This window comes from Lepidochelys kempii, chromosome 6 (genome assembly GCF_965140265.1).
Source record: "Lepidochelys kempii isolate rLepKem1 chromosome 6, rLepKem1.hap2, whole genome shotgun sequence".
In the NCBI taxonomy this organism is placed as follows: Eukaryota; Metazoa; Chordata; order Testudines; family Cheloniidae; genus Lepidochelys; species Lepidochelys kempii.
In genome coordinates this window covers 69,852,836-69,866,731 of record NC_133261.1, presented here as the reverse complement: position 1 = coordinate 69,866,731, position 13,896 = coordinate 69,852,836, and the positions used below count along the sequence as shown (strand labels likewise).

General features: G+C 42.0%; 1 protein-coding gene across 3 annotated transcripts in view; it reads right to left on the bottom strand.

The window, feature by feature from the left end:
- TTBK2 (tau tubulin kinase 2) overlaps nt 1–13,896 on the bottom strand; it is a 210,364-nt gene that overhangs the window by 132,603 nt on the left and 63,865 nt on the right. For all 3 annotated transcript variants that reach the window (XM_073348604.1, XM_073348603.1, XM_073348602.1), the window contains one exon: nt 9,583–9,730. In XM_073348604.1, the coding sequence (XP_073204705.1) occupies nt 9,583–9,730 (148 nt within the window). The remainder of the gene's footprint in view (nt 1–9,582; nt 9,731–13,896) is intronic.

Genomic DNA, 13,896 nt, shown 5'->3' with positions numbered 1-13,896 from the left:
TGGCTGGTGCTGGCTCAGGGGCTGCCCGAGCAGTCCCAGGGCCAGCAGCAGCAGTTTGGGTGTGTGAGAGGGGGCTCAGGGCTAGGGGTGCTTATCTCAGGGTGGGGGGCTCACCGGATCCCACTGGCATGACCCCTCTACAGATCCTAGGCAGCAGAGGAGTGTGGGGGGTCTCCACGCCATGCACTGGCCATGGCTGCAGGCCCCGCCCCCACAGCTCCCATTGGCTGCAGTTCCTGGCCAATGGGCACTATGGCAGCCGGCATTTGCAGTGGGAATAGCGGAGCCCCTGCCCTTGCACCTGTCTCCGCTGCTGAGGAGCTGCAGGGACGCAGAGCCGGGTAGGAAGCCCCTGGCAGTCCCACCAACCCTCCCAGTGTAAAGTTATGAACTTAATCTGAAATCATGACTGAAGTGTGTTTCCCAGATAAGTATGGGGCATGACTCAACCAGTTTCTCAAAGACTAAGGGCAAGATGACATATCGTCCAGGTGCCAACAAAGCTGATGGGCCATCAGCTATCAAGTGGCCATTCGTTGGCAAGAAAGGGAGGCAAGGACAAAGAGATCTTGCATCTCAGCAAAGAAACAGCATAAGGTCTCCTTCCTCCATCAGACCCCCTCTCTTGTTTCTCAGCCAGAAATGCTTTTTAAAGACGGACTGAAACTCTTAAAAGGAGGAATGAACAGATGAAGACCCCTCTACCTCTCTCCTTGCACATCTCATTCTCTGCAGGTGAGAAGACAAAGGAAATAGCCATTGGATTGTGGGAAAGGGATCCTGACCTGAAAGTTTGGTCAGTAATGCTGTTGGAAGCATGTGGTGAGAAACTTTGCATTGAATCGAACATAGTTTGTTAAGCTAGGCACTAGAAATGTTTATTTTCTTGTAGCCATTTCTGACTTTTATGCCTCATTGCTTGTACTCACTTAAAATCTCTTTCTTTGTAGTTAATAAACTGCTTTCTTGTTTTATCTAATTACTGTGTTTAAGTTAAAGTGTCTGGATAACTCCATTTAAGGTGGCGAGTTGTTGTGTATTATTCCCTTAAAGGAATCACGGACATAATATATTTGAACTATCCAGAAGAGGGCTAGGCAGTACAAGACATACATTTCCGGAGAAAAATCCCGAACTGGGAATATGTTGGGGTCACGTTGCAGTATAACCAAGGCTGGTGAGACCCAGCGTGCGACTGTTAGGCTACAGTTACACAAACACATCTCAGAGTGACCTGCATGCTGGAAGGCTGTCCATGAGCAGCCCAGGTGGGAGCTACTTAAGCAAGGTATTGTAAGACACCCAATTTTGCAGGGCAGGGGTGACAGAGGCCCCCACTGTTCTGGATTGCTCCTAGGTATGTCACATTCTCCCATTTACACCATATTTGAGTGCATCATGTGCAGTTCTAGATAGCTCAAAATGTCCCATCCTTTCCAGAACTGCCAAGTGTCATTTTGTGTGTGATATTCATACCATCAGCTCTCCATCACAGCCCTCCTAGGTTCTCAAACCTCCAGCTGGGCTGAAGACAAGAAGCTGGCATTTCCCTCTGCAGTAATTCCCACTAGGGCAGCGTTTCTCAAACTGGGGTCCACAAGGGTACTCCAGGGGGTCTGCAGACCCCACTGATTAACTCCTCCCCCTACTTCCCAGAACCTCCTGCATGCCAGGGGACAGCTGTTCAGTGGCGTGCAGGAGGCACTGGGAGGGAGTGGAAGGAGCGGGGATGAGGCGTATGCGGGGAGAGGGCAGAATCCTGTTCGGGACCGCTGGCCCCGCTGATCAACTCCTCCATCTCCCTCCCAGCAATCCTGCATGCCGTGGAACAGCTGTTCCCCGATGTGCAGGAGGCACAGGGAGGGAGAGGGAGGAGCAGGGACAGGGCATGCTCAGGGGAGGGGGCGGAATCACGTCCGGGGCCACCAGCCCCACTGATCAACTCGTCCCCCTCCTTCCCAGTGCCTCCTACACATTGAGGAACAGCTGTTCAGCAGCATGCAGGAGGTGCTGGGAGGGAGTGGTAGGAGCAGGGACAGGAAGAGGTGGAGCAGGGTGGAGCCTTGGGGAAGTTGGGAAAATCAATGGCTTTCTCTCATGAGTAAAAAAGTGTCACATAATGAGCCATACAAAACTTGGTTGCAGTGCCCTTCCCATTTCCCCTCTCCTTCCCTCTTTTGCTGCAGAATAAAGCAAGCGGAAATGACAACATATTTAAAAAAAAAATCAACAAAAAGATATAAAGATGGACAAGCCTATCAGCTCCTATTACCTACTCATCTCTACGCCAGCCACCAGTAAGTGATCAGGTCACACTCATCTCATGAAAATATGTTCCGTAACCTCAGGACATATTTCCTTTGTACACATCTCTTGGATACAGATACAATGACAATGAGCTAGAAAGACATCAGAAAAAAGGAATGAAATCAGAAAGACAGATAGGCCTATATTATCCTGATCCAGCTGTGTCATAAATATAAAGGGAAAGGTAACCACCTTTCTGTATATAGTGCAATAAAACCCCTCCTGGCCAGAGGCAACATCCTGTTACATGTAAAGGGTTAAGAAGCTCAGCTAACCTGGTTGGCACCTGACCCAAAGGACCAAGAAGGGGACAAGATACTTTCAAATCTTGGGGGGGGGGGCTTTTGTTTTGTGCTCTTTGTTTACGTGGTTGGTCTCTCTTGGGACAGAGAGAGGCCAGACAGAAATCCATCTTCTCCAACCCACCCTAATCCAAGTCTCCAATATTGCGGTAAGACAGGCAAGGTGGATTAGTTTATCTTTTGTTTTATGTGAATTTTCCCTGTGTTAAGAGGGAGGTTTATTTCCTGTTTTCAAAACTTTAAGGTTTTGCCCAGAAGGGGATCCTCTGTGTTTTGAATCTGAATACCCTGTGAAGTATTTTCCATCCTGATTTTTACAGAGATGATTTTTACCTTTCTTTTTTTATAAAATCCTTCTTTTAAGAACCTGACTGATTTTTCCATTGTTCCAAGATTCAGGGGTTTGGGTCTTCGATGATTTTGTAACAAATTGGTTAGGATATTATTCTCAAGACTCCCCAGGAAAGGGGGTGTGTAGGGCTGCGGGGGAGGGATAGCTCAGTGGTTTGAGCATTGGCCTGCTAAACCCAGGGTTGTGAGTTCAATCCTTGAGGGGGCCATTTAGGGATCGGGGCAAAAATTGGGGATTGGTCCTGCTTTGAGCAGGGGGTTGGACTAGATGACCTCCTGAGGTCCCTTCCAACCCTGATATTCTATGATTCTATGATTTTGTGGGAAGACGTCTCCAAGTGGGCTCTTTCCCTGTTCTTTGTTTAAAACGCTTGGTGGTGGCAGCATACTGTTCAAGGACAAGGCAAAGTTTGTAACCTGTGGGAGTTTTTAACTTAAGCTGGTAAGAATAAGCTTAGGGGGTCTTTCATGTCGGTCCCCACATCTGTACCCTAGAGTTCACAGTGGGGAAGGAACCCTGACAACCCGTATTCTAAAACTTTAGGTCATAAAAATCTCTTTTCCATTCCAGTTGAATGAGCAGAGTTACTTTGCCACTTGAATAATGAATACTTCCAGTGTGCATGGCAAATATTATACTACTTTCAAGCGTGAAGCTCAGCTAGCATGTTCGGGAATGTATTGATGCTACAGACCAGCATCCATCTCTAAAGCAGTATGCACAAAACAGGAAATAAAATAAACAAGTTCTTAATCATTTGCAAGCATCATAAATGCTTCTAGTTAAATCTAATACACTCAACTTCCACTTCATAATATTGTGAAAGGATTCCAGTTTATATTCTGAGAGAATGATGGAAGACTAGATCTAAAAATGGACATGACCACTTTGCACCAGTGGCCTTTAGCACACAGCAAATACAAAACATCAGTCAAATGACATACCATTGAAAGCTAGCAACACTGTAATCATGTGCTTCAACAACAGTTTCACTGAAATTCAGAAGCCCAAACAAAGTAAGATGTTCTTTGCTGCTTATTTTTCACATAGATTTTAATACTAATCTAGAGGTAGAGAACTGTGCATAAATTAACCAACAACTTGCTTTAGCATTCTGTAAACAAACAAACCAGCTATCCAGAAATTTGTTAAGCTTACATTCTTCTCACTTGACAGAATGGGAAGAGATGCTGGATAATATAAGACAGACATCTATCTATCTATCTATATATTACTATTTTACAAAAAACAAACCCACGATACTTTTGCATTGAGTCTCAAGTATCCTGGTCAGACAAACTCATCAAGCCAAAATATAAAAAGAATGCATATATGTTACTATTATGACTCTTGTAGATGAGCTACTGATATACACCACAGTTATATATAAACCACCATGTCTAGAGATTTTTGGATGTGAATTCCAGTACTTGTATTCCATGAGCATAAAGAAATATTGCCTCACTTCCTGTGAATTGAATTAAGCATCTCAAGCTATTTAGTAGGCTATGTCTAAGGAAATTCTATTTTTGATACTGTTTGTCCAAAGAGATTTTTGAGGATGAATTCCAGGACATTTTGAGGGTTCCCTGTAAAGTGTTGAAGTGTTTTGCCTAGAGATGTGTCCTCTTGTATTTACTTTTTGGATTCTGAAGATTCATAGGAGGCAGGCCAACCTTAGGTTCAATGAGGATGTTCAGTCACACTATCATGTTCATACCATTCATTTTTATCCAAAATGCTTGTATTATTTGCATTTTCAAGACACACATATTAATGAACCTCTTGAGACTTGGCATCAGTCAAAAAAGTTTTCTTCACCTTTATAAGCAATACGTTTTGGGGTACAATATATGTTTGAAGTAATTTATAAACAATCATTCTGAATTTTATGTGACTAAAACTGGAAGTCATATTATCATAATGTTCTTCCCATTTTTCTTCATTAGTCTGCCTCAGTATCTCAAGTCTGTGTCCCCATAATTTGGGGTATTTTTCTATCTGATTTAAGAAGTGTTCTGTACTGTGTATACAATATGCTATTTGAATCAATAGGCAAGTGGAAAAAGGACTGAAGTCTTGAGTCATTTGTTCTGTTTTTCCATTGTTTAGTATGAAACAATATGACGGTGCGGATTAAAACTTTGTTTATTAAAGTGAACATTTCAGGCTTATTGCTCTTAAGGGATCTAATAAGTAATTCCAGTTTTTTATATTTTCTAGAGATTAGGTAGGACTTTCCTGTGGAGCATTATTTATAAATGTACACCGGACCCTTGCTAGAATGCGGGATTTGGGATCCATGCGTGGGTGCCGCATTAACGCGCGGATCGCGTTATAGCGGGGACCGCGTTAAAATGAATTCCAATTAAAGTAATTAAATTTGGGATCCATGGCCACGACCGCGTTTTATGCAAATTCGCGACATATAGATGTGTGTTCTAGCGAGGGTCCGGTGTATATGTGAAATCTAGTGAACCAGGTCCTGGAGCCCAGAACCAGTTTCTAAATTTAGATGTATTACTTGATATTAAAACAAACTATACTACAAACAGATTTTTCTCCAGTAAACCTTTCAAATACTCATTTAAGGCCCTGGCTCAGCAAAGAATTTAGGCGCTTGTATAGTCCCACTGACATAAATAGAAAAAACAGTTACATACATCTCGTAACTGCTGTTCTTTGAGATGTGTTGCTCATGTCCACTCCAAGTAGATGCGCGCGCGCGCCACCTGCTTCAGAAGGTTTTTCCCCTTGCAGTACCTGTCGGGTCGGCTGTGAAGCCCCCTGAAATCGCACCTTCATTGCGGTTTATATTAAGTCCCAGCCGACCCGCCACCTCTTCAGTTCCTTCTTGCCGGACACTTCAACGAAGGGGCGGCGGGTGGGTCTTGGAATGGACATGAGCAACACATCTCATAGAACAACAGCTACAACACGTAGGTAACCATTTTTTCTTCTTCGAGTGCTTGCTCATATAGATTCCAAGTAGAGTGATTCCCAAGCCTCACCTAGGAGGCAGGGTCAGTGTTCATGGAATGGCTGACTGCAGTGCTGCTTTGCCAAATGTTGCATTTTGGCCCGAGGGCCACATTGGGGTCGCAAAACTCTGTGGAAAGCCAGGTAGGGAAGGCTCTGCCTCCCCAAACAACCTGCCCCCACATCCACCCTCTCCCACTTCCCACCCCGACTGCCCCCCTCAGAACTCCTGACTGCCCCCTCCCGGAGCCCCCCGCCCCAACCACCCCCGGGACCCCGCCCCATCCAACCCCCCCGCTCCCTGTCCCCTGACTGCCCCAATCCCTATCCACACCCCCACCCCCTGCCAGGCCCCCCGGGACTCCCATGCCTATCCAAATCACCCCCCGCTCCCCGCCCCCTTACCATGCCGCTCAGAGCAGCAGGACCTCACAGCCCTGCCACCCAGCAGGAGCAGCGGGCCAGAACAAGGGCGGTACAGTGAGCTGAAGCTACGGGGGAGGAGGGGGGGACAGTGTGGGAGGGGCTGGGGACTAGCCTCCCTGGCCGGGAGCTCAAGGGCCAGGCAGGATGGTCCCACGGGCCAGATGTGGCCCGCGGGCCTTAGTTTGCCCACCTCTGCACTAGGGGATTGCTTCCCATAGCAAGAGAGGAGCTGCTCCAACAACCGTCACTGGTGGTAAAAAGGAACTGAAAAGGCAGTGGGTCAGCAAGGACCTATATACACCACCATGAAGGTGTACTCCACGGGGCTCCACAGCTGACCCGACGAGTAACGCTAGGGGAAAAACCTTCCAACAACTGTGCACGTGGCACGCGCACACCTACTTGGAATCGACATGAGCAAGCACTTGAAGAACTACTCATATTTAAGCATGTGCATAACTGCTTTGCCGGATCAGGACTATAAAACAGTTTCTTTGCAGCTCTCCATTACTTACGGTACTTTATACCTATGATACTACTACTTTCACTTAATTATTGTAGTGTATGAAACATGCCCATTGTATTACCGAAAAATTCTAAGAATAAAACATTAAAAATACTGATTTTGCACTCTTCTAGCACCTATCTTCAAGGATCTGCATATCTTCTTATTCCTGTTCCATTTCTTCTTATTCCCCTTCTCACCCACTTCTCTATTCCTCCCTCACCACTCCCTTTGAAACCTTCTCTCATGTATTTTCATTTTTTCCCATGCCAAGTTCTGTGTTTGGAATAGTTTCTCACTTCTTGTGCAACAAGGCCCTGATCCAGTAAAGCACTTCTGAACAAATGTAATTTTAAGCATGTGAGTAGTCTCACTGAAATTATTTGGACTATGTGTGTGATTAAAGTTACACGTGTGCTTATGTGTTTTGCTGGATTGAGGCCAAACTGCCACCTTCTGTTCTTTCAAAGCACTCCTTAAAGCTTACAGCTTCCACAAATCCCCTGAGAATTAATCTATCAATGAAATATATCTTTAAAAAACAAAAAACGTTTAAGAGCTGTCCTCCAGAGCATTCTGTATGGTAATATCATTGTTGAGGCAATGACTGTGTCTTCCTTTGTGTATTAATTCAGCAGCAAACAGACAATGTTCAACAACAACAAAATCAGAATCCTGCAATTAGTAGCCCAAGTCTATTTTCTAGGGGCACATGACACATAGCAGACCAGACAAAAATATTCTGCAATAAATAGCTGTAACATTGTTTTGCCAATAGCCACTTTCTGTCCATTTTACTTACTTTTTTTCCTATTTGAAAACTTTAGTCTGAAAACCTGTGAGATAGAAAAATGAGTGGAGATTCTTGCTGCTAGGAGCTAGACAGAAAAAATATTTTCTGGCATTTGTCTAATTTCTTGTCTGTCATGCAAAAAGTAATCCTATCAATCTGGATTCAAAAAATGGTAATGTATTTATATGTCTATCCATACTATGGATTCCCTACAGTAAAAAATATTATAATGTTCTAACTTCTGGGCTAAAATTTATAAGGGCACCTCCTTCTTCTCCCCTCTGTTTCTCAAAGAAGTACTGATCTGACTTTGGCACCTAACTCCAGGACAGGGTTCGTGACTGTGAATTCTGAGTGGAGACAGGTGCTTAACTTCCTCTGCATGGCAGGGTTTAGGCCAAACCCCTCTGCTAGTTATTTCCTACTGGCTTGCTTAGGTGGCTCCCCAGTCAGCCAGCTGGCTTTTGTGGATCCCATTCTTAGGTGCCTAATTCTCCGTTCCATTGTATCGAGAGCCTGGGCACCTAACTCAGGTTTCTACTAGCTGGATAGGTGCCTAAAAGATAGGGACGGCAACACTCAATATTGCAGTGCCTGAATCCCCCTTGTGAATTCCACCCTTGGAATGAAATGGCCTGTTAAAGTACTTGTATAATTGCATAAGCGAGCTTGGTGTACTAATCTATATGGAGCAGAGGCTGCTATTGCTCTTGCAATGTGACCTTGTCAGCGGATTGGATAACACCATATGTCTTGAAGTTTTTGTTTTGTCCAAACCATGAATCTAGAAACAAACTATAAACAGCAAGAGAGAGACTGGCAGCTGCACAGGTTAATATTGGAGCAGTCTCCAGTTTTCTCTGTTTTCTTAAAGAAAATTGTATTGTTTAAAAATAAGGTAAAGTTTTAAACTTCACAGCTCTGAATAATAATAAAAAGAGAAGCTATTACATTTCTCTCTGTACCAGTACCTGCTTTTGACTTGAAAAAGTTTGAATGTTAAGCTAATGAGGTGACCTAATTATTGAACATGCAAGAATCACCAGTCAGTCAAACTAGTTCTGAATGCTCAACCACTTGAGCTCTAACTTGCTGACTATTCAAAAGTGCTTCAGAATTCTAAATATCATTGCTTCTGTGTATCTTACTGATTAGAGCACATCTATATTCTTTATGGCTGTTTCCACTTTAGTATCACAGAATCCATTGAGAAACCATCCCTTTGAGAAGACAAACTATAAAATACTGGGGAAAGTATTCCTGTGCTAGATGTCAGCTGGAGGCCCTCAACCAAAGAGGAAGACTTAAGCAAAAGTTTGAAAAACAAAACAAAAAACACACACACAGACGCACACACACACCCAGGGCAGAGTCTCTAACAACAAAGAGACAAAAAGAAAAGGAGTACTTGTGGCACCTTAGAGACTAGCAAATTTATTTGAGCATAAACTTTCGTGAGCTACAGCTCACTTCATCGGATGCATTCTTTTTGTGAATACAAACACACACAGCTGCTACTCTGAAACCTGTCAACAAAGAGACAGGATCCAGAAAGAAGCTAAAATTGGAGATTAAGAACTTCTGATTTTTAAAACAATTGAAACTTTCTGCTAATTTTCTCTTATCCTATTCAGATCGTAAGGGCAGCTCCATCATAAGCTTCCACATACTGGAAGTGAATGCTTTTCCTGCCCAGTATGCCAAGAACTAGAAGCCTCTGCTCACCATTGATGAAAATCAATATACACAAAGGGCCAGATTCACCCTTACTTTGATTAGCCCCATTGAGTTCAATGGTACTACTTACAGAATAAGGAAAAGATGGCAGAACATGGACCCTAGTGACTGGGAATGCAGTTGAGACTCTTAGCCACCTACCATACACTCGCTTGTTGGTATACCAAGGAAACCACCTTACCTTGCAGTTTCTTCAACACAGCCACTTCCATTTTCAAGACTTGCTTTGGTTGCTGAGCTGACTCGACCTTTAGTGCAACATTTTCCCGCGTGAGCAAGTCCAGAGCATCATAAATTTCTCCAAACCCCCCACCTCCTATCTTCCTCAACTGCATTAAAAAGAAGCATATAGAGGAGACAAAAAAGACAAAGGAAACAAAATACATTAATATTTCTATGCATTGTTCTCATAGTAGGAAACTACCAGTATAACATGTTACCACCACTTTTTAACTAACATGATATTAAACATGATTTCACCCTTAGTGTGGACAAGAAGAGTCATGTTTAAAAATGTGTTAGCTCATTGTGGTACCATAAGAGGACCCTATGGTTAACGACTATCAGCTAAACCACTTTGTCCCCCATCTACACTAGGTTTTACATAGTGTTTACCATCATGTTAGTTAAAATGTTTTAGTAACTTAATAAAATTTCCTATTGTAGAGATAGCCAAAGAAAGGACTCCACAGTATACCCAACATATTCATACCTCATATAATAAAATCGCACCTAATCCCCAAAACAAACTAACAAAATCATATCAATGTACAGTGAAATTTTTAAAAATATGCCCTCTTTTTCTTCTTCAGGAATATATACTTGGAGTATACACACACTTATAAAGTTCCTTGGGTCTCTGAACAGAACCAGTATAGCATTCTCTATTGTGTGCAATGACCTTTGCATAATAATTAAAAATAAAACCACCGCAATTTAGAAAAGATCATCTTTAAATTTGGATTTTTACTACTGCTCACAGTTCTTTCCTCCCCTAATTCCACTCATATTAACATAAGGCATATTACAAAAATTTCAATAATACACTATAACAATACAAAATCTCATAAAGAACATAAGAATGGCCATACTGGGTCAGACCAATCTATCTAGACCAGTATGCTGTCTTCCAACAGTGAATGGTGCCAGATGCTTCAGAGGGAGTGAACAGAACAGAGTAATTTAACAAGTGATCCATCCCATCATCCAGTCCCAGCCAGCAGGCAGAGGTTTAGGGACACCCGGAGCATTGAGTTGTATCCCTGATCATCTTGGCTACTATTCACCGATGGACCCATCTTCCCGGAATTTAACTAATTCTTTTTTGAACCTAGATATACTTTGGGCCTTCACAACATCCCCTGGCAACGAGTACCACATATTGACTGTTCGTTGTGTGAAGAAGTATTTCCTTATGTTTTTTTACATCTGCTGCCTATTAATTTCATTGGATGACCCCTGGTTCTTGTGTTATGTGAAGAGATAAAGAATATTTCCTTATTTACTTTCTCCACATCATTCAGGATTTTATTGACCTCTATCATATGTCCCCCCTTCTTCCCCCGCAGTCATCTCTTTTCCAAGCTGAACAGGTCCAGTCTTTTAAGTGTCTCCTCATATGGAAGCTGTTCCATACCCCTAATCATTTTTGTTGCCCTTCTCTGTTGCTTTTCCTATTTTAATATACCTTTTTTTGAGATGGGGCAATCAGAACTGCATGAAGTACTCAAGGGATGGGTGTATGGGTTTATACAGTAGCATTATGATATTTTCTGTCTTACCGGTGTTAGGAGAAAATAAGAAGCATCACAGAATATTTAGCTGACATGTGATACACTCAGAGCCAATATTAGAGGGTAGCCTTTCAGCCCCTGCTTTGGAGTTCACAATGGGCAGTCTGTTCTTTGGTATCGTAAAAGTTAGATTTGTTTCAGCCAGTGATTTAATTGATTATGTACAACTATCTCCTTCCACCCCTACAGTTCCAAAGCTGTTAAAGTAGGAATGCAGTGAAGAAGGGCGCCAGGGGCGGGAGGGGTCACATTAAGAAATATACCCTATTGCATTTTTACCACTTTTGCTCTGAAAAGGGCTGCCATCTTTTTCTCAGCAGTATTTGCTGGGGTCACCTGACTACATTATCCTGAATGTCATCTACGTATTTTGAGAATGTGGAAATCATCCAGCTAGAAATCCAGCCAGCACATTAGTCTCTCTTTAGGATTTGAAGATGGATCTAACAAGATCTATTGTATGTGATTAACCTGATGGAGAACGGCAGAGTAATTTTTTAAAATAACGTAAGTTCCTACCAAGAAGGAAGAATCTGATGATGCATAAAATATGATTTATTCATAAATTTTACTTGTATTTTTCAGCTCATGTACTGTAGCACCCCACCCCAATACATCTGTCTGTATCAAGTATCAAAAAAGGAGGACATGGAATGCCAATATGGAATTTCTGGGAGTTTCACTTCACAGCACCTTTCAACAGACAGGTTTATTAGGTCATTTTTTTGCAGTCCACACCAACTGTTTCCTTTACTATAAAGGATAAAGTACACCAAAAATCTCAAGATAGAGACCTTCATAAGTCACATGAATCTTTATCAAATACATACTTTATGTTCGTCTTTGCTAAGAGCATATCATTGTGAGTAAAACGTGTTACTGGCTGCCTGTGCTCTGGCCAGTTTGCATATATTTATAATATGCCATAGCTTACTGAATAGAAGCTGCAGTTCATTTTTGTAATTAAGGAGGGTATTGCTAAGTCATTGGCTTCAATACGACCTGCAACGGATTTGTTTTAAAAAAACACCACAACAAAACTGAGTTTGGACTATTTTTCAGATGAATAGAGGTGGCATGAAATATTGAAAACTGAGCAATTTGGAAGGGAAAGGATTTTTAGCCAGTCTGCTCATAACTATTTTAACACCTATTTAACTTCACTAACAAGTTAACATTAGGTAAAACAGTCTATTAAAGGGACACTGTCACCTTGACATTAAAAAAAAAAAAAACAACCATCACATGAAAATGCTGTACCTACTATGATTACAAGAAACTCCCGCAAAAGCAAACAAATATTTTCTGTTTTCCTGCTTTGTTTTATTCATTTGACAGTGCTTTGTATTTAGTCAATTAGCTTCTCACTTGTTCTCCCTTGCAGAAAGGCCCCTTATAATTATCAGAGTAACAAAAAAAACCCTTAAATATAAGGAGTTATACACACACACAAATCAGGACATAATGGTGCTCTGAGACATTGGGAATCTTTTAAAAATTTCCATGTCCCTTTAATGACTCAACACCTCTTTCTTTTTCATTTAAAATGTTAGTGTACACAATGTATACTCATATGAACAACATGTATGTGCATACATGAAACGTGTATGCATAAGAGCCTTTGTGGGGAGAGGGGGAAGAGGGAGGACTAAAGAGAAGACCAATCCTGGTACTTTAAAAGGCGAAAAGAAAAAAAAAGAAAAGAAAAAGAAAAGAAAAAAGAAAGTTCTTCAGAAACCAAAAGACAAGTCCAATTAAAAAAAAAAAAAAGTCCTTTACAGGTCACTTTTCAGACAGAAATCATGGAGACTAAAGATCAAACTAATAACAAAAGGGCAAGGTAAAAAGAAGGAAGATATGAGCACACAGCAGAAAATCAGATGTTGAAAACAAAATTAATCAAGGGACCAAAAGACACAGAGAAGAAAAACTGAACAGCGCATACACCAATGCTAGAGCCTGGATAACAAACCAGAGGACTTGAAATTGCTCATGAGAATAAAATCACTCTAGTATGTATTACTGAAACCTGGTGGGATGAGTCACACAACTGGACTGTTGAAATCAATGGTTATAACCTATTTAGGAAAGAGTGAGTGGGTGAAAGGGAGGAGGAAGCAGCACTCTGTATCAAAAATGGCATTACTTGTTTCAGAGTCACTGATAACTCAGAAGAAAATGATCTTGAATGCTTATGGATCAATGTCCTAAAACAGAAAAAGCACAAGATGGTGAGACCCTAAGAGCCCCTCAATGTCAACTGGCAGAGGGCCCACTGTACTGTAACTCCGTTCAGGCCTGACCCACTCACTACACCTAAACACATTGCGGTCATAGTACTGATCTTTAAAGAATGTTGTGTGAAGTATCAAATGAAAGCGGGTGAAACACTGTTCATAAATATCATTGTGTGATGTATGTACAAATGGTGTGTAGAGAATTATGTATGTGTACTGGAAATATGTTCCCAAAATATGTTTTGGGGGCAGAGTTGATAACAAGTTTGTCCTAGACAAAGGAATGTTGATTTGCCTGTTTGTCTGTGTCGCTAATGTAAATTTAGCATGATGCCAGAGACACTGGGCTTTTCATTTGCATTTAAGGTAAACACCAGTAATCAGGATGACTAGGAAACTGTATCGTGTCGACACACTGGAGGACATCCCACAGTCCGAACTGCAGAGGGACATTCTGACTCTTCA